We start from the raw sequence: 26,277 nt of genomic DNA on the forward strand, positions 1-26,277 counted from the left end.
GACATAAAAACAAACTGATTGGTCAAGTTAATTTAAGTCAGGAGATTGTTAGTAACTAGTCAACATTAAAAGCCCTAAGAACGATTAAATGTAGACCTTTTTTGGCTTGAAAAATGTGTTGTATTTTCAAGTAGAGGAGCCTTTCAGATACTGTTTTTGAAAGTCTTTATTGAAGTATGTTTTCCACCATGAAAAGAGTCCCTGGCATAAATACATATTCATGAGTTTCTATGAAGTGGACACACCAATTACATCATTATCTACCTCTCCCCAAATATAACCACGACTTTAAGCAGCATCACCCTGCATGGTTCCGTGCTTTACGTGAAATGGGATGGTACAGCACGTACATTATTGTTCACAGCTTTCATACAGCATTTTACGGCTAAAGTGACTCATGTTTCTTTTCAACCCAGACAATACAAAAGCTACCAGAGATAATTAGAGAAACCACACTGATAGAAAGCCCAAAGCAGTCTTATCATTTTGGTATTTTGCTTGATAGTCTTCTTTGGGGGAGCAGAGGCGTGAGTGTGTGTGTGTGTGTGTGTGTGTGTGTGTGTGTATGCGCGCTGCACCGGAGGGTGTGTACCTGCAATCACATCTGTATGAAAGTGACTATTGCACACACTACTGCCTTGAACCCTTTGTCAGTTTCTGTTTCCCTCACAGTGTATCATGAACGTTGTCCCATTTATTCGAGTCACTATTTACCAGAGCAGTGCATTTTACGTGGCTCTGTGTCTTCCCTGAGCAGACGGGGTTCTGCTCTGGGGCCCACGTGGTGGTGGTGGTGGTGGTGGTGGGTGCATCATGGGATCATGGCGGGAGGCTGCAGCAGTGGAGGGGGGTGTTGGGTGGGGAGCAGGGTCCTGCCCCTCCCCGTCAGCGTGCTGCGTGCACCTGGCCATCCGCCGAGGGCGGGCACCTGGGAAACGCTCTTCCTTCTCCCGTGCTTTCCCCACAGCATTGGTATCATCTATGGTTTCATGGCAAACCACTACCTCAGGACTCACATCAGAAAGGCCCGGACACTGGCCGAAAGCAATTTCAGAGACCTGAGGACTCTCCAGAACGTGACTGTACCGGTAAGAGCCCGTCTGTGTATCCCGCCGTGCGTAGCGTTCGGGGCCTTGCGGAGTTCCTGTGTCTATTTGAAATCTCATTCAGACCTTCAGGAAACCCACGCATCAGTGTAGACAGGTGTCATCTTTTAATGTTGTAGATGAAGAAATAAACGCCCAGAACGTGATGTCTAAAACAGTTCAAAAGCATGACTTCAAAATTGATGTCATTTTATTTTATTAAGGTAACATAAAATATAGTACACATCATAAAAGTGCTTAACTGTTCTAAGGGTCTCATGACTTTTTTTTTTATAGAAAAATATCTTTGGGTACCGTTATCCTTCACTTTTTGGCAGTGTAGTTAACTCTCCACTGTTTCGCATGAAGGTACCTTTGTCATGAAACCTCTGTTCTTTATAAACATCCACTTGCTAATATCTATATAGATTGGGGAGTGGACCCACATGTGCACCTGCACACACACACACACACACACACACACACACACGTTGTCTTTGGGGACCGGGATCATCATGCCCAAAGGCACCTTTTTCCTATGTCCCAGTAACACGTGGTTGACTTGCCTATTCAGAACATTGATTTACAAAATGTCTGAGCAGACATTAGCCCTCATATACGTGGCTGAGCTCCGGGTCCCAGCTGGAGAGAAGCGAGTGCACGTTGGATTTGGTCATGGGAGCCCGCAGAACCCACTGTGTCCTCACACAGCAGGTGTTCCTCGCCTCCAGTGCAGCCTGAAAAGTACTCACGTTAAATACTGTCTCAGTTTTTAAATATGTGGTTGGACCTAAAAGGCATTTTTAAATATGGAGATTAGAGAAGCTAATTTTATCCATCACTTGACAGCATTACACAGAGGCAAGTGTTTCATTTCCCCAATCTGTGAACAAAAATTCAGAACGTTTTCACCTGTCACTCTAAAGACTACAAAGTGAATCCTTTTCCCCCCTAAAATGTTGGCAAAATTAAATACGTAGCAGTCGTGGCTGGTGCACGTTGGGGTTGCTTTCAGAAACGCGGGAGGGTGGTGATATGACTTTTAGGGAAGTGTGTCTACTTCAAAAAACATGAAGAGCTTTAAAGAAGGCTTTAAAAAACAGAGCAGAAAATGTGTAGTCATTTTGCAGCGGAAACATGCCTGGCCCCGAACAGTGAGGTATTTACCCTTGCTCTAGCAGCTGGAGGAATGAAAAGTTAAAAACACATTTGCCCTAACGGGTTTGGCTCAGTGGATAGAGCGTCGGCCTGCGGACTGAAGGGTCCCAGGTTCGATTGCCGTCAAGGGCATGTACCTTGGTTGCGGACACATCCCCAGTAGGGAATGTGCAGGAGGCAGCTGATCAATGTTTCTCTCTCACTGATGTTTCTAACTCTCTATCCCTCTCCCTTCCTCTCTGTAAAAAATCAATAAAATATATTTTTTAAAAAACTGACATATTTTCACCGAGGAGGTTGGCGGCAGTTACTTAACACAGCAGCATAGGGTGAGGGTGTGGGTGAGGGTGTGGGGGGAGACCGCCAGGACACCAAGATAGAGCAAGCAGCGCTCACAGGCAGCTCAGGACCAGCCCTGGATACAGGGGCCCTGGTGTGGCAGGTGCCCGGTGGCCCCAGATTCTCTCCCATCCCTCCCTTCCAGAGGCGGGACTGTTCACACCCGTCGAACCCGGGCTGCCTCTGAGACTTGCTGTGACCAAAAGAACTCAGCAGACAGACAGACGTGACCTTGTGCTAGTGTCAGGCTTACGCTTCTCGCAGCCCCGAGCCTCCAGCCCCGTTCTCTCACTGCCGGAACCACAGTGAAAACACCCAGACTGAATGCTGGAGAAATGAGAGGCCACATGGAGGGAGTAGCCCCCGTGTCCCAGCCATGTGGTCCCGGCCCAACCAGCCACAGAGCCACTGCCCAGCATCCTGAGAACTAAGGAATCATGTTTCTTTCTTTCTTTCCCTCTTCCCTTCTTTCTTTCTTTCTTTCTTTCTTTCTTTCTTTCTTTCTTTCTTTCTTTCTTTTCTCTCTCTCTCTCTCTCTCTCTTTCTTCCTTTTTAATTTAATATATTTTATTGATTTTTTACAGAGAGGAAGGGAGAGGGATAGAGAGTTAGGAACATCGATGAGAGAAACATCGATCAGCTGTCTCCTGCACAACCCCCTACTGGGGATGTGCCTGCAACCAAGGTACATGCCCTTGACCAGAATCGAACCCGAGACCCTTCAGTCCTTAGGCCGGCCCTCTATCCACTGAGCCAAACTGGTCAGGGCGGAATCATGTTTCTTACACCAACACGCGTTGGAGTGTCGTTAACAAGTCTGGGTGTCAGAAAATGTAAACATCTCCAAGAGCCTACTTTCTTTTTAAAAATGTTCTGGTTTGAGGTAATTTTAAAAAATATTTTTGTTCATTTCAGAGAGGAAAGGAGAGGGAGAGAGAGAGAGAGATAGAAACATCCACGATGAGAGAGAATCATTGATTGGCTGCCTCCTGCATGCCCCACACTGGGGATGGAGCCCGAAACCTGGGCATGTGCCCTAACCGGGAATTGAACCTGTGACCTCCTAGTTCATAGGTTGATGCTCAACCACTGAGCCATACCGGCCTGATTCAGGATAATTTTTGTATGTTAGATCTCTTTTTTTAATTGTGGTTTTGGACTTTAGATGAGAAAGTTTCATGTTATTTTATTTATTTTTACTGAATTTATTGGGGTGGCCTTGGTTCATAAAAGTATAGAGGTTTCAGGTGTACAATTCTATAACACATCATCTGTATTTTATTTATTTTATTTTAGCAAATTAAGTACGTGCTGGACCAGTACAACACCACAAAGAAAAAGGCCGTCTCAGATCTGGACAGTAAGTGACATTTCCAGTTGCCTCGAGTTTTTCGTGTGGGCTTGTTTTGGCTGGAGGTTGCGACGGCCACCTCCCATAAAACACAGACGCAGGTGAACTATGCTGTTTCTACAACTTCTGTGTGAAAGGAGGGGAAAACGGAAAAGTCCTTCCCTAGAGTTAGTGCCAGTTTGCAGTGTGCTGCTCAGGATGGAAACCGAGCCTTTAGGGTGAGAAGGCTGTTATTTCATTATAGTCACAAGGGCCCATCCTCCATGCCCCAGGGGTGGGAGGAGTGGGTCTCTGTCAGGTTCCTTGTTGAAGATAGAAACAGGCCCCGGAGAAGCTGGGGGCTTGGGCGGGGGGGAGCCCGCTCCTCCCTGCATGCCCACAGGCAGCTCCCACGCAAGGCTGCAGCGGTTCTCAACCTGGGGCTGTGTGCTCCTGGCTACGTTTGGCAATATCCAGGGACATTTCTGGTTGTCCAACTGGGTGAGGGGGTCGGCAGGGGTACTGGCCTCTGTTGGTAGAGACCAAGGATGCCACTATGAATCCCACAATGCACAGAACAAACAGCCGGCAGCCTCCTCAGCAAAGAACTATGCAGCCCCTCATGGCAATGGTGCCAGGGTGGAGGGACCCTGGTCTGGCAGAGGCCTCAGGGCCATTCACGGGGGGAGAAACCAAAGGGGATTCTCCAGGCGCCACACCCTGCATGGCCGAGAGCAGGAGTGGGACATGGGCAGGAAGGACACGGGGCGCCCCTCACACTCCCTTATGCCTGTTTGCATTTAGATATTAAGACCTTGCTAGGAGGCGACATTCAGGAACACGTAAAACTTAAAACGTTCCCCGTTCTTGATGACGTCGAGGCCATGGCAGAAGGTGAGTGCTGTGACAGGCCGAAGTGACGGAGGGAATGTTCCCCCAAAGGCTCGGGCTTCCCAGGCTCCCTCTCCCCCTCCTGTCACCCGGGGCGACCGCCACCATCTGTGCTGTTCCAAAAAACAGGGCATACTAGTGGCAGATTGGGCATAATAATAGTGTTTAATTTTTTCCTCCTTTTTTTCTTTTAAATCTTTGTTGTTGAAAGTATTACGTATGTCCATCCCCCCTTTTTTTTTCATTGACCTCTTCTCCATATAATGCTTTTTTAAAGCTTGTGTCATGGTCATCGTACTGATGGCCTACAGGCCACTTGAAACAATAGTGGCAGATGGACAGGGACAGGCGCCTGTTTCTGTTGGTGACGTTATTGGAACGCGGGTGAGCTCGCTGGTTTGGGCAACATCAGTGGCTGCATTCTCTCCAGGATGGTGGAGGTGGTTACTGCAGGGGCCCAGCGCCCACGAAGCATGGAAGATTTACTGTCTAACCTTCCCAGAAAAGCTAGTTGGCCGCTGCTATCGAAGATGAGTAGCCCATGGAATTTTAGGTTTTGGGGTCTATTGATTACTCCTTTTTAAAAACAAACAAACAGTTTTTATTGATTTTTAGAGCGAGAGGAAGGAAGAAAGATAGAGAGATAGAAACATCATCAATCTGCTGTCTCCCGCAGGCCCCCCTGCCTGCTCCCACTGGGAATCAAGCCCAAAATCCAGGCATGTGCCACGCCTGGGAATCGAACCGTGAACTTCTGGTTCATAGGCCAATGTTTAACCACTGAGCTACACCAGACCGGCTTGATTACTCTCTTTCCTTTGCCCCCGAAAGAACAAGTTCTGTAAAGTGAAATTATACATAATATATTCAAAGTCACCACAGTTGACAGTGTAAGTGAACAGATATACTGATTTTAATAAACTGCAACTTACAAAACAACCTCCCAGACCCTTCCAGACGTTGAGAAACTGTCTGTGCTATGTGCCAGGTGCTCACAACTCTGTGGGTGGGTGCTGTCACCTGCCTTTTACCAGCTCAGTACAGTAAGGTCCAGAGTCGGTTTATCTAGTTCAAGGTCAGGGTGCTGGGAAGAGGTGGAGCTGGGACTCAGACCCCAGTCTGGTTATAAAGCCTGCGTTGCCCAGACCAGCCCAGATGGTGTTTGGGTCCACTCGGAGTGTGAAGATGTAGGGTTGTTCCACGCTGTCCAAGGCCAGACCTCACAGTGTCATGGGAGGAAGAGAGAGGAATGTGGAGTCAAGAACTGGTGTGGCCATGGGAGGATACCAGGCGTCCCTGTGTCCCACGCCCTTTGTGAATTGTGCATTTGGAATATTTATCTGTCAAGATCTCTTCCAGCTCCCAAACTCTGAATGGCTCCATCAGCATGGTTCAGTGGTTGAGCATCAACCTATGAATCAGGAGGTCACAGTTTGATTCCTGGTAGAGTGACCATCAGCGATGATTCTCCAGGTGCCACACCCTGAGTGGCCGAGAGCAGGGGTGGGACAAGGGCAGGAAGGACACAGGATGGATACCCCTCCTTGATATATCTGAAATCAATAATATATATATATATATACATTATATATATATATTTTATATATTTTATATATATAATATAATGTATAATATATATATAATATAATATGTATATATTTTTAAAGTGGATGAACAATGCCATGTGGTTGGCGGGGAACCTGACTTTTGCCCCGTGGTTTGGCCAAGTTTTAATATTTGAATTGTAATTCTCTTTGGATCAAAGGCAATTAAAACACATTCATTTTCCTCTCCAGTGCCTCATGTATTGGTATTAAAGTATTAAAGTCCTATTATTGTGTAGCCGGGCCAAATAAGTGAACCTTTAGCCTCGGGTGTTGCCTGGGCTATTTAAAATGTGCTTAATAAACTGCTTCAGCAATATTTTTCCTAAACATTCGCTGCAGCCTTATGCGTTTGGTAGCCTCTGGAGAGAGCAGGAACATGCAAAGTTATTTGAGCAAATCATTTTGAGCTGCCCATCGGGATCTGTAAAGGCAGTGTGCTGTGAGCTGGCAAAATGTTAATGAACTAAAGTGGAGAACCTGAAATCTCTTTCACTCACTTCAGATACATGATGTGAGTGATCTTGGCAGGCCTGGCATGACTCCCAGAGTTGTAACCCACTGGATGTTTTACAGACATAAAAATGCCTCGAAACCCTGGAAAAAAATATGTATATTTACACCTCAGTCCTCAAAATGGTTCCTATAACCCAGAATGTCTATGGATGGTGCCCAACCGGACACGTGTTCTCTGGGCCACCAGTTTATGTTACCATCCATCACTTTTTGTTGTTGTCATTTGTTTCTTACCTTAAAATAACTCTTCTTGAAGTCAAAGTGCGCAGGTAAACCGTGAGGGTTAATTAACCACACAACGTGAAGACAAGGTGTGTGTGTGTGTGTGTGTGTGTGTGTGTGTTGTGTGATGTGAATGTGTTTGGGTGTGCTCATGTGCTTTCTGTTGTGTGTTTCTAGTGGCAGCCGTGTTCTTTGTTTCTTGTTTTGCTATGGTAGCTGTTTATTGAGCCTCTAATGTGAGCGGGTACCAGTTCCATCCTTTGCTGACAATTCTGGGAGGGAGGTGGAAGACACGAGACACCGAGGCCCAGAGATGAAAAACGGATAAAGTCTTAAATATTGTGATGACCTCAAATGTTGTTCCGCTACACCGGGAGCACCATTCAAGAGAGAAGATTGTGTGGGACAGACTTTAAGGTTTGCTGTGCAGATGAGGAGATGGGACCCAGGGGCATACAGTCCCATCCTGGAAGCCTCCCAGGTCTCATCAAAGCTGAGGTTCCAACATGGAGACATGGGCAATGCCATCTCCTAAGGGCAAACCTGCTAGGGCACAGCGTAGAACGACAGACTCTCCTAGGGACCAGGAGATGACCCAACCAGCTTCATCCATTACAGACGAGGAAACAGAGGCCCCCAGAGGTGGGGGAGTTTGCCAGGGGTGCTATTACACGGTAGGAGCAGAACTGGGATCAGATGAGACCTCAAACTACTTTTGATTCATGGAAGCTTTAAATGTGTGTGTGTGTGTGTGTGTTGTGTGTGTGTGTGTGTGTGTGTGTGTTGTTGTTGTTGTTGTTGTTGTTGCTGCTGTTATTTTAGCACTCACGCTCATGTGGTAGCCCAGGAAAGTTGGAAAAACACATTTTCAAGGGCGTTCCCCCTTTCCTAGCAACCCCCGCATGCGGCTCCGCTATGTGTTTTGTGAGCCTGGAAGACCTACTCGCTCAGAAGAAGAGCATGCCCTCTATTGAAATTCCCCACCTTGTCCTGCTGGGGCCGTCAGTCACTGTGAAAAGAGTTGTAATCTGCTACTTCCCTGGTGATGAGTGCGGAGCTCTGCGCACCAGAGAAATCAGGGTTGCAAACAAGTATTAGGGATTTCCATGTCTAAGGATGTGTTCCAGGCTGCGGGGCCCCTAAAATAAGACAGACGGTCTCGCTGTCATCGAGGAGGTTCAGTCGGGTCCTTCTGATCCCCACATTTCCTGATGAGCATGGTGGCGGTGTCAGCATTTGAGGAATCTGCCGGCAAAATATTCAGGATTCAGCTTCTAGTTACACGGTCTGTGCATAGGGAAGCTCGGGTCTGCACCCAGACCTGCCTGAATCCAAAACCATACTCTTCCCTGTTCCTCTGCACTTTCTTCCAGCTCTTTGACTAGCCACAGCGTAAGGTGGGTGAAAACTGCTCAGGGGTGGAGATGCTAGCTGGTCTGGGCTGGCCTCTTTAAAAAAAAAACACAAATTTTATTGGTTTCAGAGATAGGAAGGGAGAGGGAAAGTTAGAAACATCAATGATGAGAGAGAATCATGGATCAGCTGTCTCCTGCACGCCCCACACTGGGAATCGAGCCTGCAACCCGGGCATGTGCCCTGACCGGGAATCAAACCGTGACCTCCTGGTTCATAAGTCGACACTTAACCACTGAGCCATGTCGGCTGGGGCTGGGCTGGCCTCTTCAAGGCCTGGTGATTCTGGGGCAGCAACACCTTTTCCTGAGGTTGCCACGCCCTGTCCAGTGGTTACTGCCACATCCAGATGTCCCCATCGAGTTCCCCAAGCGGGAAGGCTAAGCTGGTCACAGGGGCTGGCGGAGGAGCCAGCGGTGGAAGGCTCCCGGGGGGTGGGAGGGGAAGGGGGGGGGCATTCCCAGGAGCACTTAGGAGGTTTGTAGATGGGAAACGTACTGCCGCAGCAGCCTGTGGGTGCCTCTGCCCTGAAGTGAACTATGTTCCCACAGAGATCAGAGACACCAAAGTACTCCTGGTGTCCGTGAACAAAAACTTACGGGAGTTAAAGAAATCATCTGAAGAGATCTACAAAGGCCTGCGGGATGTGAAAAGAGACCTGGAGCAGTCCCTCAAGGACCCCGTGTGCTCCGTACCCGCCCAGCATGCCAGGTGCAACTCCATCAGAATGTCTCTGGACCAGCTGGACAACAACACCCACCTGGGCCAGGTGAGGGGGCGACCTCGTCGCGTGCGAGGCAGAGTCTTTGGGCATCTGGGCAGGGCTCCACGTGGGTGCCTGCCTCCATGCACAGCGCCTGGGCTCTGTCCATCTTCCTGGCACCTGATCACCACTGGAATGGCCGCAGTGAGGGAAGAAGTAGTAGGAAGCCCCCCCTTGAGAGTTGTCTTGTTGGAAAAAACAGGAAAATGAACTCAACTTTAAAAAAAGAAAAGGAAGCAGAATGCATTTTTTAAAAAATTCTTTGTTGTTTAAAGTATTACATAAGTCTCCCTTTTCCCCCATTGACCTCTCCCCAGCTGCTCCCACCCTCCAGCACATGCCTTCACGCCCCTACTTTCTGTGTCCTTCGGTTATGCTCATATGCATGCATACAAGTCCTTTGGTTGATCTCTCACCCCCAACTCCCCTGCCTTTCCTCTTGGGTTGGACGGTCTGTTTGATGCTTCTGTGTCTCTGGCTCTGTTTTTGTTCATCATTTTATGTTGTTCATTATATTCCACAAATGAGTGAGATCATGTGATATTTATCTTTCTCTGACTGGCTTATTTTGCTTAGCATAATGTTCTCCAGTTCCATCCATGCTGTTGCAAATGATAAGAATTCCTTCTTTTTTACTGCAGTGTAGTATTCCATTGTGTAGATGTACCACAGCCTTTTAATCCACTCATCTGCTGATGGGCACTTAGGCTGTTTCCAAATCTTAGCTATGAACATAGGGGTGCATATATCCTTTCTGATTGGTGTTTTCTGATTTCTTTGGATATATTACTAGAAGTGGGATTACTGGGTCAAATGGGAGCTCCATTTTTAATTTTTTTGAGGAAACTCCATATTGTTTTCCACAGTGGCTACACTAGTCTGCATTCCCACCAGCAGTGCGAGAGGGTTCCTTTGTCTCCACATCCTCACCAGCACTTGTCTAGAATGCATTTTTATAGACCTTTAAAAGCTAAAATGTATTTTGGGATTATGTGCCTGGTATAGTGATTACATGTGCCTAAATATAAAGTAATTTCTCATATTCCCAAAAAAAAGATTAGGTAAAAGAATTTGGAGCAACTTGAATTTATAAAGTTCTGGGATATAGATAAAATAATCATATCTGCTCATGGTCTTTAATTTATTGAGATAGTGATATAGATACATACCACATTGGCATAAATCAATATTTTAATTTAGCTACATTTTTCTCATTTTCATATTTTATGCATCAGTTTTACTTACACACTTCACGTCCAGCATCTGTGTCTTCATAGCTACTACAGTCACTTTCATCGTCATCAAACAGTCTTTTAGAGCTCAGGATCTGTACTGGCATATAAATTGAGTCCTTTTTGGGGAAATGATTAATTCTGGTATATTTTCAAACATGCAGAAAGACTGCTAGAATGGTGCCAGGAACCCCTGTCTACACCCTTTACCCAGATCCACCAGTTGTCAACATTTGGCTCCATTTGCTTGATTATATCATTTTATCCATTTATCTACTTATGTATCTATAATCTGTCTAGGTATATTGTCATATCCTATCTAATAAAGATGGAATATTCAAATTGACCATCACTTCACGCCAAGGATGGCGGAGCCCACAGCCAATAAGGAGGGAATATGCAAATTGACATGACAAAGATGGCAACGGCCAGGCCAGGACATTGCCATGACGACGATGCAGGCATTCCGCACCACCCCAGCTGCTCTGGGCCTCTGGGGAGTGTGGGAAGGCCGAAAGGCGACTCGGGGCCGGAGCAAAGGAGATGCCAGCAGCCAGGGGAAGGAAGGCCTATTCTTGCATTAATCTTCATGCATCAGGCCTCTAGGATATGCATAAAATGATAGGCATTTTGTTCTCTTCTCAGTTGTTTGCAGGAAAGTTGCAGGCATTATGCCCTTTTACCCTAAATATTTCCTGACCTTACATAGCAAGTAATACCGTTATCAACATGAGGACATATACCATTGACCTAATCCTACCATCTGACCTACAGTGTATATTCAGATTTTGCCAATTTTTCTCAAAATGCCTTTTTTTCTCATTTCAGTCTAAGGTCCAGTCCAAGATCACATGTGGTCTTTGGTTTTCACGTTTCTTTAGTTTCTTCAGTCTGAGACAGTGTCTGAGTCTATCTTTTTCTTATGACATTGACATTTTAAAAAATATATATTTTTATTGATTTCAGAGAGGAAGGGAGAAGGAGAGAGAGAGAGATAGAAACATCAATGATCAGAGAGATTCACTGATCAGCTTCCTCCTGCACCCCCCCTACTGGGGATCAAGCCCGCAACCCAGTCATGTGCCCTTGACTGGAAGTGAAGCTGGGATCCTTTAGTCCACAGGCCGATGCTCTATCCACTGAGCCAAACCAGCTAGGACTACATTGACATTTTTTAAGACTACAGGCTTTTATTATACAGAATGACCTTCAATTTATATTTGTCTGATGTTCCCTCATGATTAGATTTAAAGTATGCACATTTGTCAGGATATCACAAAAGTGATACTGTGTCTTCAGTATACCGTGTCGGGAGGTACAGGATATTTGTCTTGGTATTGGTAAGAGATAGGACACTTTAAATCTATGCATGATGTAAAATGAAAAATTTATTCCAGATCATGCACCAAGAGAACCACGGACTGTATTACTTTTAAATGTGTTTTTGAAAAGATTGTTTATTCAACAACTAGTAGCCCTGCGCATGAATCCATGCACCAGTAGCTCACCAGTAGCTCACTGCTGCCCTCCAGTAGCTCCCCCCGACCCCTTCATAGCTTGCTGCCCTGTCCCCTCCTGTAGCTCTCCACTGCCCACTTGTGTCTCTCTGCCCCACCCTCCTGCTGATCCGTGATCCGGTCATTCCACGGTAGGTCGTTACACTTCATGGCGTAATGACCATTTGCATATTACATCTTTATTATATAGGATATTCAGTATCTAAAATCTGAGGTCACACCTATTCAGTCTATGTTCAATTTCTCTCCCTCCTGAGGCAGGAGACCTCCCCCATCTAAAATTAGTGCTTGATACAGGCCATTCTGTGCTAAATGTGTTTTCCCCACACAATACTCTGTTGTTCCCAAAAATATAGATCATACCCTATAATATAGAGGCTTGGAACTTGGATATAAGATGACAAGTGATTCGGGGGTAACCACCTTGTCTTATATTTTGCCTTACACATTTCAGCTCAGATTGTTGGATAACGAAATTAATAACGTCAATGGTGTTCTTCAGACAAATCTATCCAGCCTGGTCCAAATGGTATGTTATCTGGGAAACATACAGTAGCTTATTTTAACGAGCAGACTAACGCGTACGAAAACAGGTAACAGAAGAAAAGCAGTGAGATTCAGTTGGGATGTTGTTTTATGTCATCGATGCTGCTAGGCTGCAGTGGAACCTGGGGGCACCGGAAACCTCACCAAGTTTACATCTTGGGTTGCACTGCCATAAAAGAGCATCATAGGCCCGGCGGCTGTTCGCGGCAGACATTTATTTCTCCCAGTTCTGGTGGCAGGAATTCTGCCATCAGAACGCCGGCATATCCGGGATCCGGTGAGAGACCCGTCCAGGTGGCAGGCGGTCATTTCTCACTGGGTCCTTGTCATCCGGTCCTTTTCCTCACCTGGCAGAGAGCTCCCTGGGGCTCCTGTATAAGGGCCCCAACCCGATTCAAGGGGCTCCACTCTCCTGACTTCATCACCCCCAGAGGCCCGCCTCCTAATACCATCACTCTGGGGGAGGGATTTCAACATTTGCATTTTAGAGGGGACGCAGACCTTGCGTTCAGAACAGGTTACAGTCGCTGCAGTGCTCCCAGGCAGGTGGCGACACACACCAGCTGACACACAGAAACACAAGTTAAGCCCCTTCCAGGGAAGAGGCTGGATAGTTCCTTGAGTGACTTGGGGAAATAAGGACATTTTCCTGCCCCGGATTTAGCCTCCAAGCAATCTGGCTGGGCAAGGCTGTCTTCGTTTTTGTTTTTGCCTCACTACAATGTGTATTCTCCAGAAGCTGGGCTTGAAGGACATTATTGTTTTCTGTGAGCCTAGGCCCCCAATTTCACGTTGTGATTGCATTGGAAAAGAAGATGCTATTTTCGAAATTCGCAGATGTGGGTTATCTGTGAATCTGCATCTGCACATGGTGCGTTGTATGGATCCGGGTTTCCTAACCTCAGCATACGGATGTGTGGGGCTGGGAAATTCCTTGCATTGGGGGCTGTTCCTATGCATTGCAAGGTATTTATGAGTACCCTCACCCCGTCCTGCACAATGGCAGCAGCACCTCTCAGCTGTGACAGCCAAAATGTCTCTACACATTGCCACATGTCCCCTTGGGGGAGAGCATTGTCCCCACTTGAGAAACAGTGGTATGGTGTAGATACATGTAAACTTAACATGAGTTAAAAGTGAAAAGTTAAAAACTTTTAGCATAATCTTCTGGGTACAGCTGAAAGCAAGTCCCCTCTACGGTGAATCTTATGAGACTTTTAATGACCACATAATGATAATTTCCACCTTAAGGTAAATGTTACATTTGTATTTTGCTTTTCTGCTCTGTGCTAAATGAGTACCGGTTCCTGGTGTTCTACTTACTATGCACATCAATTTATTTTGAACTGTTTTTTAGAGCTATCAATCCATTAATAATATACCCGAGAGAGTGCAAAAACAAACCACGGAAATACCACCAGGTGAGTCACAGCCTGAAATAATTTTGTATCTCTCCTCATTAAGCATTGGTGGTTAGCACAAAGAAATCTACTAAGAATTCCATTGTTCTCTGTCCTTCTTAAAAAAATGTTCTCTCGCCCTAACCGGTTTGGCTCAGTGGATAGAGCATCAGCCTGCGGACTCAAGGGTCCCAGGTTCGATTCCGGTCAAGGGCATGTACCTTGGTTGTGGGCACATCCCCAGTAGGGGGTGTGCAAGAGGCAGCTGATCAATGTTTCTCTCTCATCAATGTTTCTAACTCTATCCCTCTCCCTTCCTCTCTGTAAAAAAATCAATGAAATATATTTTGAAAAAAATGTTCTCTCACTAAGACCTAGAAAACTAAAGGAATATCAGAGTTTTTTGATGGTACCAAATTCACAATTGACATTGATTTAAAAAATAATAATCCTTGTATGAGCACTAATTGACATCGCCCCCTGCTGGCGGGAAGCTGCCTGGCTGAAAGCCACACTGCAGTGATGAGCCCTCAGGGTGAGCTATCAGAGCAACCAGAAGCCAAAGCTTGGAGTCACATTCTGATTGTTATCACTGGGGCAAAAGCTGTAGATTATTATATTTCCTAAAAGAACTTAAAAATTGATATTTTTAAAAAGAATACTATGTATAAGGATTTATTTTGTCTTTGAAGATGTTTATTTGTCTTCTGATGCTGACGTAGTGGTATCTAGATTCTGAAGGTCGCTCACAGTTTGGAGAGACAGACTGAGGTTGAGTGAATGCTACTGGTTGCGAATGATTGAATCACGTTATATTGAGGTTAGGGTAGGCATAAACCTGGGTTGTCTGCTAAGAGGAGACATCTCTGAAGCTGTGTAAGACTATCTTCTCTTTTATTTTTATTTTTAAATATATTTTTTATTGATTTTAGAGAGAGGAAGGGAGAGGAATAGAGAGATAGAAACATCAGTGATGAGAGAGAATCATTGATCAGCTGCCTCCTGCCGCCCCCTATTGGGGATCGAGCCCACAGCAGCCTGGGCATGAGCCCTGACCAGGAATCTAACCTTGACCTCCTGGCTCAAGGGTCATTGCTCAACCCCTGAGCCACACTGGGCAGGCCAACTATCTTCTCTTTTAAACAAATCATTTTCTCAGTGCTTCTATTTATCTGTTGACCAAGTAGTTTGAAATATTGTGTTAGAGGTACTTGATTTTTTTCCCCCTAATACTATTCTTTCAACCCATTAAGACTTGTGGTTTAAAAAAATTCTCCCCCCCGCCCCCGATTATATAGTGCTTTAGATGCCCTGTGGGTTTTCTTTTTTTTGTTCAGTCTAATATTTCGCCTAAAAATACTCCGATGTTAAAGACAAAGTCACACTTTGCTATGTCAGCATCCTAAGGCTGACCAATGCCGTGCCTCTGATAGCCACGTACTTACTGATCTCTGTTTGCTTTCTCTGCTTCCCCTTCCTGGACCTCTCCTGCCAATCCATGCAGCTTCCCCTGTAAGTCTGGCAAAGCACGGTGTGTGGAGTGCACGAGCGAGGCCCATTGCACGCACCATCGTCGCCTAAACACAAGCCAGAGTTTTCCCAGATCCAGGCGAGCGCCACTTCATCAGCTGCAGTATTCACTGCTCATCCAAAACAAATAGAAACCCTCAGCTCCCCTGGTTTGACCATTTGGTCCTGTCCTGTGCACACCGTTTAAGCACCTACTGTGTGCCAGGTTTCTGCTGGGCTCTGAGATGGGAAGTGACTAAGGCCTGGCCACTGCTGCCCCTTCGGCTGGGCATGTGTACAGGTGCTGTTCATCACACTCTGGTGACATGTTGAGGTCCCTGGGGTGGGGCGAGGCTGATGGGAGGCTTCCTGGAGGAAGCGACTTCTGAGGCCTAAAGGAGGTATTTGCTAAGAGAGGGCACTGGAGCTCGCAAGGCTGGGGAGCTGTGCTGTGTGACAGGGCAGGACAGCTTGGGAGGCAGACAGGGGCCCACTTCTTAGTTTAGGGAACCATCCATAGGAGAGGGGGAGTCCATAGATCTCATCTGTCAGACTCCCAGAAATCCCAGAGGTAAAAAGAGGCCCATGGAGTCACCTTGCCGAGGATCCTGGGGCTTTTCGCATGCAAGCTGTTTGCAGGAGGCATTGAGCCACATGCAGTGATATTGTGAGCAACACACTTTGAAAAAGGTTCCCACCACTTTTATGTAGTTCCATTTTGGACCATGCTCCCATCTTCCCAGAATTCACCAGGAGACCCAGATGGCCTCGAGAGAACTGTGCACCTTGTCTTGGCTGCTGCGGAGATCGCAGGAACAGGATTTTAAGTGCCTTGTCTGTCCTCAGTACACCTTGTGAGAATGCCAGGCCAGGGGACACCCTGCACCCCCGGTAGCCTTTATTCTCGACCGGTCATTAGCGACACTTTCCAGAAAGCTAGAACTTAACCTCCTCTCTGAAAGATTAGGGTGGAGATTAACGAGGACTGTTTGACCACTGGGGATATTCTTGCTTTTTGCATGTAGCAAACACAGATGTGCTTTGACAAGGCTCAGTTTGCATGAGCCACACAAAAATTTAACAAAAATACCACCTGGAGTCCCTTGTTCACAACCTCAGCCCCAGAGAATTGGTGTGTTTCTGATGCCGGCACATAGTGGAAGGAATTGTTAGGTTATGAAGTTGTTTTCCGGAAGTCACTTAACAGAAGCTGTAGAGTTAGATAAACTCCATTTCCAGTGCTTTCTGAAAAAGACATAATGGGCAAGTATTTAACATCTATGAGCCCCAGGGTCACTGGTATTAAATGGGAATAAGCATACCTATCTCAATAAATGAGTTAATATTGATAAAAGTGCCTGGACTGGGGTAGGTACACAGTACATTTTAATTATCTGACCCTTAAAAAAAATAAGTTAAACAATAAATAAATAAATAAAATGGGTAAAATAAAATAAGTGGGAAGAAAACTCTGGCTTGATTTAAGCACCATATCCTCAAAGTCCATGCCCCTAGCCTGCTGTTTTGTTAAGTAATTGCTTTTTGATGGTCGTGGCTACATTCCTGTTCGGTGCAGAACTTCTCATACTTCAAGTGCATACATAACACTGAAAAAAGGGAAAGTGGTTCAAGTTTTTTCCATTTTGGTGCCCAAACAAAGCTTCTGTTTCCTCTAGGAATGCATGACTGAGGTGTTTTTGTTTCCAGCTGTCAAAAGGACCTTGAATTACATTGGTTTAAACATCAAAATGATAGCACAAAAGGTTCCCATTCAGGAAAAGCTGTCAATTTTCTTGGATCCCATCGATAACTTTGAAAGTAACATCTACCGGGAATTGCCCAGGGTGGAAAAATATGAGCCATACAGGTGAGTGCCTCCTTTGAGCTGGTAAACTAGGAGTGCGAAGCTTGTTATGCGGTAAATTTGACCTTATAACCAAGATAATCTTAGGAGAGCAAGTTGTACAGAGACCATAACCCAATGTATTCACCCGAGCTGATGCTCACTCAAAAAGTTGAATTGTCCACTTCATTGGGACATACACTACAATGGAAATTTTATGATATTTCAAGGATCCCCCTTGTCCCATACATAGTTATTACAATATTATTGACTATATTCCCTATCTGTAATTTATATCTCTGTGACTATTCTGTGGCTACCAACTTGTACTTCTTAATCCCTTCATTGGGGGGGGGGCACTCAGTAAAGTGTATGATTGTCCCATTATGTTATACATCTAAAACTGATACAGAATGATATTGAATGTAAACTATAATTGAAAAAAATCACAGCCTTGCCCAGGTTTGCTCAGTGATGCAGGGGTCCTCAAACTACGGCCCGCGGGCCACATGCAAATACAAATATTATATTTGTTCCCATTTTGTTTTTTTTTACTTCAAAATAAGATATGTGCAGTGTGCATAGGAATTTGTTCATAGTTTTTTTTTAAACTATAGTCCGGACCTCCAACGGTCTGAGAGACAGTGAACCGGCCCCCTGTTTAAAAAGTTTGAGGACCTCTGGATTAGAGAGTCAGCCCTCAGACTGAAGGATCTTGGGTTTGATTCCCGGTCAAGGGCATATACCTTGGTTGCAGGCTCGATCCCTGGCCCTGGTCAGGGAGTATGCAGGAGGCAACCAATCGATGTGTCTCTCTCACATCGATGTTTCTCTCTTTTTCTCCCCTCCCTCCCTCCCTTCTACTGTCTCTTAAAAAAAATCAATGGAAAAATATCCTTGGGTGAGGATTTAAAAAAAAAGAAAAAAAAATCACAGATCATAAAACCTTATAAGTAAATTTATTATGAAAATAAAAAATAAAATACAATTGAAACTACATGAAGAACATGAGCATAGTTTCTGCAGAGCTGACCTTCAAATTCAGGATGCATTCCATATTTTATTTAACTTGAAGACTTGAAGTTCTTGAGCCAAATTTTTAATAAGTTGCACTTTTGATGTCATTAGTGACTTCTAGAATCATAGTGATAATTATCTGAGGCATGTACCAGGATTTTAAAACTTTAATTAAGAAGGACAAGGGCAGTTGGGTAATATTCTTTCCATCATTGGTTTATAAAATAAATATGGAGAGGTCAGTGCTTGCAGAAAGTGCATCCCTAAACCCAGTCAGTTCTTCCAAGAGCTCAGGTAAGCAGCCATTTGCCCATTAGAAAGTGGTACTGATGGGGTTTGGCCCTGGGAGGTGCGGGCAGAATATCAGAGCAAGGGCCGGGGAGGGAAGGACTTGGAGACTTGAGGGATTCAGAGGATCAGGTGAGCTGTTGAGAAGCACTTTCCCCTCTGAAAGGCTCAGCCCCATGACCCACCCCTGGAAGTGTTCTCACTGCCCAAACCCAAGGACACTCCAGAGACATTCATTCCTATTTGGGTTATTTGTTATGCAAGAGCATAAGATAAACCATAACAATAATCACTAGCCATTAGGGAACGGTTACAGCAGGCCCACGAGCACCGCACGCATGACTTGTTGTATAATATGCACAAACGTCCCCTGGGTTGTGTTCTATTTATAGCCTCGCTTTGTCGAAAACTGGGGAAGGAAGTGACTCACTTAAGGCAGCAACAGCATTGTCAGAGGTGCATTTTCAACCCCTTCTGCCTGTCTCTTCATTATTGCCCTGTGATCCACAGACCGTTTTCCTACCGTGGGGCGAGGCCACCCCAGTGGGTATCAGGGCAAACGTAAGACAGACCCTTTCTCAGTGAACTTACAGTCTCGTTAAAGTTTCACAAATGGAAAGAAGGGTACAGTTATCTGCTCCCCCTGCCCAGAGACCATCAGCTCATTTTAAAAAGAAATTTAACTAAGCCAATGAGGCATGCATTAACAGAAAAGGATTTCTGAGGCCACATTCCATGGCTTATTGAATTATGTGTCCCCTAGGATCTGGAACAAATGCCATAGAAGGAATGCAGGTGGCTATTATTATAATGATCAAGATTGCTTTTAATTGGATGAAAGGCTTTTGTCTCACAAGTAAATTCTTTTTTAGTGTTTTAAAGGTTGGGAAGCATTTTTAGCCTCAGCTGCCGGAAAAGCTTTGTGTACACTCTAGGACTGCCAGGAAGACCTAATTGAGGATCCATTATCCTCAAATGTCACACAGGACCATTACAAAATTGGTATTTGCCTTCTGCAGGCATTTGATTTAGGATGCTCGTAAAATTCTAAAATGCACTTACTGTGAGGAGAATTTCTGGTTCTGTGGAGGAGACAATGCCCACCAAACATCTGTACAGTCACAAAATATTTTAGAGAAATACCTGGGAAAAGAGCTCAATATTTCTTTGTCTGTTGACTATAATCTTGATCTGTTTACACCTCCTCATTATTCTAATAAGTACATCCAGGGTTAGGAACCCTGAAAGAATGTAAAAGTCTTAAGGCTCATTGTTACTTGTAGCCCTGGAGAAGTTGAGCAAACCCTGCTTATGAGCTCCACAGAAGTGAAGCAAAGGAAGAAAATAATCCTATGACCATGGAGCGAGAACACTTCAAAACCAAGATAAAAATTAAGGCTTCTTATTGGTTGGGTTGGAAGACTAGCGGTGGGAAGGCATCATTTCACATCACCTTCTGAGGAATTAACAAGGGCTTCTAATATTTCATTGCCAAGTATTATACTCAATTACTTCTGCCCCGGTATGGCAGCTTTTGTGTTATGAGGATGTCACCTCTTTCATGTATAATAGCACTGTGCTTGTTTCACCAGGTGGCTGAGTTGCTTGATTATCTGCTGTTTTCTGACTCTCATCATGATTTTTTATTACCTGGGCTTGTTGTGTGGTGTGCTTGGCTATAAACAGAATGCCACCCCAACCACACGAGGCTGCGTCTCAAACACCGGAGGCACCTTCCTCATGGTGTGAGTGTTTGCTCTTCCTTGCCAGTGGAGGGGTGGAAACTCGGAGGAGAGTAGGTGACATGGTGGTCCTCTGGGCTGAGCACTGCGTTCCAGCGGTGTGTTGGTTGATTATACTTTTATCAATTTGGGAAATTTCATCAAGAGTAAAAAAGTCAAAGAAAATTCTAAATTAGTTGCACTTTGATAGATAAGCTTAAACATGCTGTTTATGGTGGGCTCCTTTTTAAAGCAGCTATTATGAAAATTATGTCCACGTTTGCTTTCTTTATTCCCATTGTTTTTTCCTATATTCATATCCATTCATCCACCCCTCTATTTAGCCATGCATCCATCCATTTATCCATCCATCCATCCATCCATCCATCCATCCGTATAGTCACCAGATACTTGGTAAAGATTGACCTGTTATCAGATACTGATCTATATGGTCATATAGCTTCTTCCCTTTGAAACTCTAGAAACTTCATGCTCTGCCAAGAGTATTCTTCTCCAGAGAGAAGTTGCATTGTGTTTCTCTTGAACGTAAAGCCCCTCCCTTCCCTGGCAGTACATGCCTACCTGCCTCTCAAGCTGCCATCCACCACACTCTGTGCCCTGGATGCAGAGCCATATTGGCCCCCTTCAGACTCCCAAGGGCACATTTCCTGCTTTGGAACCTCCCCACTCACAGTGTCCTCTGCAGAAAGTCTTGGTTCACTCAAGTAACTCAGAGCCCATGTCTGAACCATGGTACTGGCTGCAAGTGGACCAGGAATAAGCCTTAAGGGTTCCCTAAGTACATATTGTGCCCAGGACTGAAAGACCACTGTGCTGACCACTTTCTGTCTTCACTCCTGGGTAAGCTGACTCATTTGACCTGTAAACAGCTGAAGATGCAGGTTCCTCTTCTACATTGAGTATAGAGTCAGTAATTACTGATAGGTAATATTGAATAATGAATAATTCCTTATAGAATTCTTAACTCTATTTTCTTTTTTTGCAGTGGGGTTGGAGTTAGTTTCTTCTTTTGTTGGATATCGATGCTCTTTGTGGTTCTTACTTTTGTCATTGGTGTAAATATGGAAAAATTGGTCTGTGAACCTTACCGAAACAGGAAGTTATTCCAGGTAAATGAGGTTTTTGTTACCATTAAGGCAGAGCTTGAGCCAAAACTTTGGGTTTCTTCAAGAGCAGTGCAAAAAGATGAGTAGTTTTGTTTTTATTCAAAAAGTTGAGATTCCTTCTATTTGATATTCCTTCTATCAGAGCAAAAAAAAAATATATGCTGTTATTATTATTATTTTTTGTAAGTGAAATCATACCAGGAATCAAAGCATGTGTATCAATGGGGACATTAATATTTGGGGAGAAGAAAATTTTGCTCAGCAGTAGTTCCCAAATGTGGCTGGAAATATCAGAAGATAAATCCCTGGGTGCCTCCAAACCCCAGGAAGTTTCTGACATTTTAAAGAGTTTCCCAGATGACAGTTGCCCACACAGATGGTTTGAGACCATATATTTGAAGTGAAGGGGATGATAAATTATATGCCTCCTGGCAAGATAGTTTGTTCTTGGCAGAATATGACGAGGCAGTTGGAAGTGGGTCTCAAGCCTCATTTTCTCCCTCGAAACCCAACTTCTACATAGTCTAGGGGGGCATTTCACATTTAGCTTCATTTAATTAGAAGGACGTTCGGGTTTTCAGGTTTGCCCTTTAAGTTTGGATCTCCGATGTTTTTCTCCAGATTCTGATTTTTCAAACATATTTATGTTTCCCTGTTTTATTATATATATTTTCCAATTCAGGATCTGTCACAAAATCAGGTGAATGGCTATTAAACTAATCAGTTGTTGTCATGGTATTTTAATGATTTGATTGGTTGAGAAAAGCTAAATTGAGAGCATAGATTTGTCATATTATCCTCACATGGACTCTTGATAAAAAAATAGTAACAACACATCAAACTAAACTTTATTATCTTCCATATTGTGTTAAATCGTTAAAATAATTCTTAAAAAGTAGGGGATATTTCTAAACCATTTCCACTCCTCAAGCACATACACAGCCATGCATGAATTAGCTCATGTTAAATATATATGATGTGAAGTCAGAGAATGTGTGAGTGTTAATTCATTTTGTCTAGAGAGAAGTAGTGAGGAGCTGGGTCAACCGCTTTGTGCCTTTCTATTATCTACTCTTAATAAAATGGTCTGTTCTTGTCATTTCTAATGTGTTTGTTTTACTAAAAAGTAGTGTTCTCCAAAGTAATTTCAATAATTTCTGCTGATGCTACCCGTGGTGGTTTGATTTATTCCAACCACACTATTGTTTTATAGTTTTAAATTGCACATCAGTGAGGAGCATCATGACATGAAAATCCCTAAAATATACTTAACATAACATTGTTTTTATTATATGTGTATATGTTAGTGCAAAACTGCCCCTTTTAAAAGTTTTGTTTTATCACTTAAAGTATTACAAAGAGTATTACATATGTCTCCTTCCCCCCCTCCCGCCTTGACTTTCCCCCAGAAAACTGCCTTTCTTTTTAAAAAGTTTTAAAATTTGTTCTAGATTATGGACACACCATATTTACTAAATGAGAATTGGAAATACTATCTCTCTGGCAAGATACTTAACAATATGGATGTTAATCTCACTATTGAAAAAGTTTACAGGTATAAGGTTTTTTTTTGCTGGTTCAAATGTTGTTTATTTTCCGAATGATAATTTTATTTTCCAAGTGTCTTTAACTTTAATGATCAGACTTGCCAGTTTCAGAATTAAACTGTTCTCTAGTCTTACCAAAGAAATACTAGAAATAAGACCAAGAAGTTGATCCTTCCCTTGAGAACCTTCTAGACCTTGGAATGGTGGTGCTTTAAGGTCCTCCTGTGCAGGGATCACTAGGACACACTGGTGAAAGTGACTTTAAAATTCATAGCAGGACCCTGGGAAAACTCTGGTTCAAGGACCACCCTGCCCCAAATAAATGCCACGTAACACAAAGTCAGTGGGTGGGTCCAAACCACATACGTGCAGATGGTGATGCAGCTCAAGGGCCAGTCTGTGGGGCGGGGGTTGCCTGGGCTCCAGTCCTGGCTCTGCCACCAGGCCTCTGTGATCGTAGACGGTACACTTCCTCGCTGTGCAATAGGAATGACATTTCAGTGTCTCTCAGCTCCTCTAGCAGAGACAGCAGATGAGTGAGTGGCACATGTGTTCACCATCCTTTCACTTTGCCCTCCTGGCAGACATTGCTAATCAACTGTGGTCTTCTACTCAGCCCAGAGACATCTCAGGATCTTTCTCAACAGCAGGTTCTAGGCCTGTGGTCGGCAAACTGTGGTTCTTTGGCCCCTTGAGTGTGGCTCTTCCTAAGCCTTAGGAGTACCCTAATTAAGTTAATAACAATGTACCTACCTATATAGTTTAAGTTTAAAAAATTTGGCTCTCAAAAGAAATTTTAATCGTTGTACTGTTGATATTTGGCTCTGTTGACCAATGAGTTTGCCAACCACTGTTCTAGGCAGACATTATCAATCCATTGGTGTTTCTGTGCACGATTAAACCATCCCTATGTGGAGAGGACAAGACCACGTTCTTTGTGATTCTGGCTCCTGCAGAACTCTAGTCTTCCTTCTGTTAGGACATCAAGCTTTCTGTTCCAGCAGCACCAGCCTACTTGGGGCTCTCTACAGAGGGCTATCACACCTCCTAGGGATGCGGAGTGTTTCTTCTCCAGGCACCTCTCAGGGCTCGAGGGCTCTGGCTGCAGCACAGGGAGGACACACCCTCAGGAAGTGGCTGTGTGGGTGACAGAAATATGCATCAGATGAGGCTCAGGGGAGGTGGTTTTCTCATTTTAAGGAAGCGCAGCGAGGTGAGGCCAAGTCAGGTTTCTAGCCAAAGGATCCTGACCTGTCGGTAGCCCCCTGGGTGTCTCCATCCTGCCATTAGAATATGTCTCCAACCAGGTGTTTAGCGAGTGAAGCTCGGCCCTGGGGATACAGAGAGAGATGGGCTGGCAGAGGTTTGACAGAACCTTTTAATAAAGCCCAAGATATGCCTTGTAACACCTACTTATAGCAAGTGTTGTTTTGTTTTTTGTTAAATGTAATTTTTTAATATTTTATTGATTTCAGAGGAAGGGAGAAGGAGAGAGAGAGAAACATCAATGATGAGAGAGAATCACTGATAAGCTGCCTCCTGTGTGCCCCCCACTGGGGATTGAGCTCCCAACCCGGGCATCTGCCCTGACCGGGCATCAAACCCTGACCTCCTGGTTCATGGGTCAGCACTCAACCACCCAGCCACACAGGCTGGGCTAGGGTGTTTTTAAATGAGAATTTCTTTCTTTCCGCTGTATTAATGTGTTATTCCTCATAGACCTGGAAAGAACACAGGGGAGACAGACAGAAGAACATATTTACCGATCCTACAGAATCTGTTTCCAAATGGGACATTTTGTAAAGTGGGGAACGAAGTCAGGAACGGTGGGCACCACGGGGGTCCAGGCCGCCGCTGGTGACAGCCTGCTGCGTGGACCCCCAGTGGCCACTTTGTTCACAGATTAAACAGAGACTGTTACCCCTGCTTTTCCTCGTTGGCAGTGGACGGGCGGGGGGCGGGTGGCACAGCTGCCTCGCTGGTTCATGGTCGCTCTGCTTATCCCCACAGCGACTGCAAAGACAACAAAGGCATCTACACTGTCCTGCGGCTGGAGAATGTCTACAATGTCAGTAAGCATCTCACCATTGAGGAGGTACGCACTCGGAACCAGCCAGGACATTCCCGTGGCTCTTTCCCCAATCCACTTGTCTTTGCTGCTTCAAAAGGGGGTGAAATTCATATAAAATCAACCATTTTGGAGTGGCACTTCGTATGTTCTAATTCCAAAACACTTGCATCCCTCCCCACCAGTTGGTGTCTCTCTTGAGGCATGAGTACCCCCAGTTGATTGTCCCCTAACAGGGCCTCCAAGGGAAAGATTCTGTCTTTGGTGTTCTGAGAGGAGCAAGCCCCACTTGCTTTGCAGGGAGATTGGCTCTATAAGACTGGCCACCGTTTTCTGCCAGGTCCCTGGAGGGGGGCTAGGCACCGAGAGCTATGGGCTCTCCTGAGTTCGGCTGGCCCTGGGCCCAGGACAGCGAGGGAGCAGAGATGGAAGGGGACAGGATGGAATGGCCCCTTCTGACCAGCAGAGGGAGCAGGAGAGTTTCAGCTGCCCAGGCTCAGGGTGCTATCTCTCAAGGCCATCCCCACTTCCCTACCTACACCTCCAGGCCCTCTGGGTTTCTCAGCTGTGTCTCAACCAATAGGCCTGTGTCTCCCTCTCCCTCTCCCTCCCTTTCTCCCTTCTGCTCTCTCTAAATATCCTTGGGTGAGGATTAACAAAACAAATTAAAAAATTTTAAAAAGGGGGTTACAGTATACACATTTTGTATTGATTATATTCCCTAAATATACCTTGCCTATATACATAAATAAAAATGTAATTTTGTAACCAAGCCTAAATAAATGCCCTCCACACATTTCCCCATCATGCCTGCCATTGGACGTTCTCTCTGTGTGCCAGGATGAGTAGCGGTGGGTGCGGAGGTCCCAGCATCTTCGGGCACCACACACCGCAGGCACTACCGGCTGGCTCTTAGGACGACCCCAGGCCATCCTCCCTGCTCCCATAAATGCATGCTCCCCAACCACCTGAGTCCAGTGCCTGTGCCTTCTGTCCCGGATGCAGCCTGCCTGCCCCCTTTCAGCATCTCTTTCGTTAAGGCTCACTCAGAAGCCACCTCCTCTGTTTCGCCCTCCCTGCCTCCTCTCCTAGAAGGTTCTCCCCCATCCCTGGTGTCCTGGTGAAGGTCCTGTGCCTTTAT

The 26,277-nt window shown here is 45.1% G+C and overlaps 1 protein-coding gene across 7 annotated transcripts in view; it reads left to right on the top strand.

Annotated features, from left to right (window-relative positions):
- PROM1 (prominin 1) overlaps positions 1-26,277 on the top strand; it is an 80,635-nt gene that overhangs the window by 40,196 nt on the left and 14,162 nt on the right. For 5 of the 7 annotated variants that reach the window (XM_070399069.1, XM_070399046.1, XM_070399035.1 and 2 more), the window contains 11 exons: positions 968-1,088; positions 3,879-3,942; positions 4,717-4,806; positions 9,110-9,327; positions 12,525-12,599; positions 13,974-14,037; positions 17,233-17,392; positions 20,266-20,418; positions 21,401-21,524; positions 22,973-23,076; positions 25,079-25,163. In XM_070399069.1, the coding sequence (XP_070255170.1) occupies positions 968-1,088; positions 3,879-3,942; positions 4,717-4,806; positions 9,110-9,327; positions 12,525-12,599; positions 13,974-14,037; positions 17,233-17,392; positions 20,266-20,418; positions 21,401-21,524; positions 22,973-23,076; positions 25,079-25,163 (1,258 nt within the window). The remainder of the gene's footprint in view (positions 1-967; positions 1,089-3,878; positions 3,943-4,716; positions 4,807-9,109; positions 9,328-12,524; positions 12,600-13,973; positions 14,038-17,232; positions 17,393-20,265; positions 20,419-21,400; positions 21,525-22,972; positions 23,077-25,078; positions 25,164-26,277) is intronic. The other 2 variants (XM_070399061.1, XM_070399078.1) reach the window with 2 other exon arrangements.

Source organism: Myotis yumanensis, unplaced genomic scaffold (assembly GCF_028538775.1).
Source record: "Myotis yumanensis isolate MYYU_CA2020_CCGP unplaced genomic scaffold, mMyoYum1.0.hap1 SCAF_1, whole genome shotgun sequence".
NCBI classification, from domain to species: Eukaryota; Metazoa; Chordata; class Mammalia; order Chiroptera; family Vespertilionidae; genus Myotis; species Myotis yumanensis.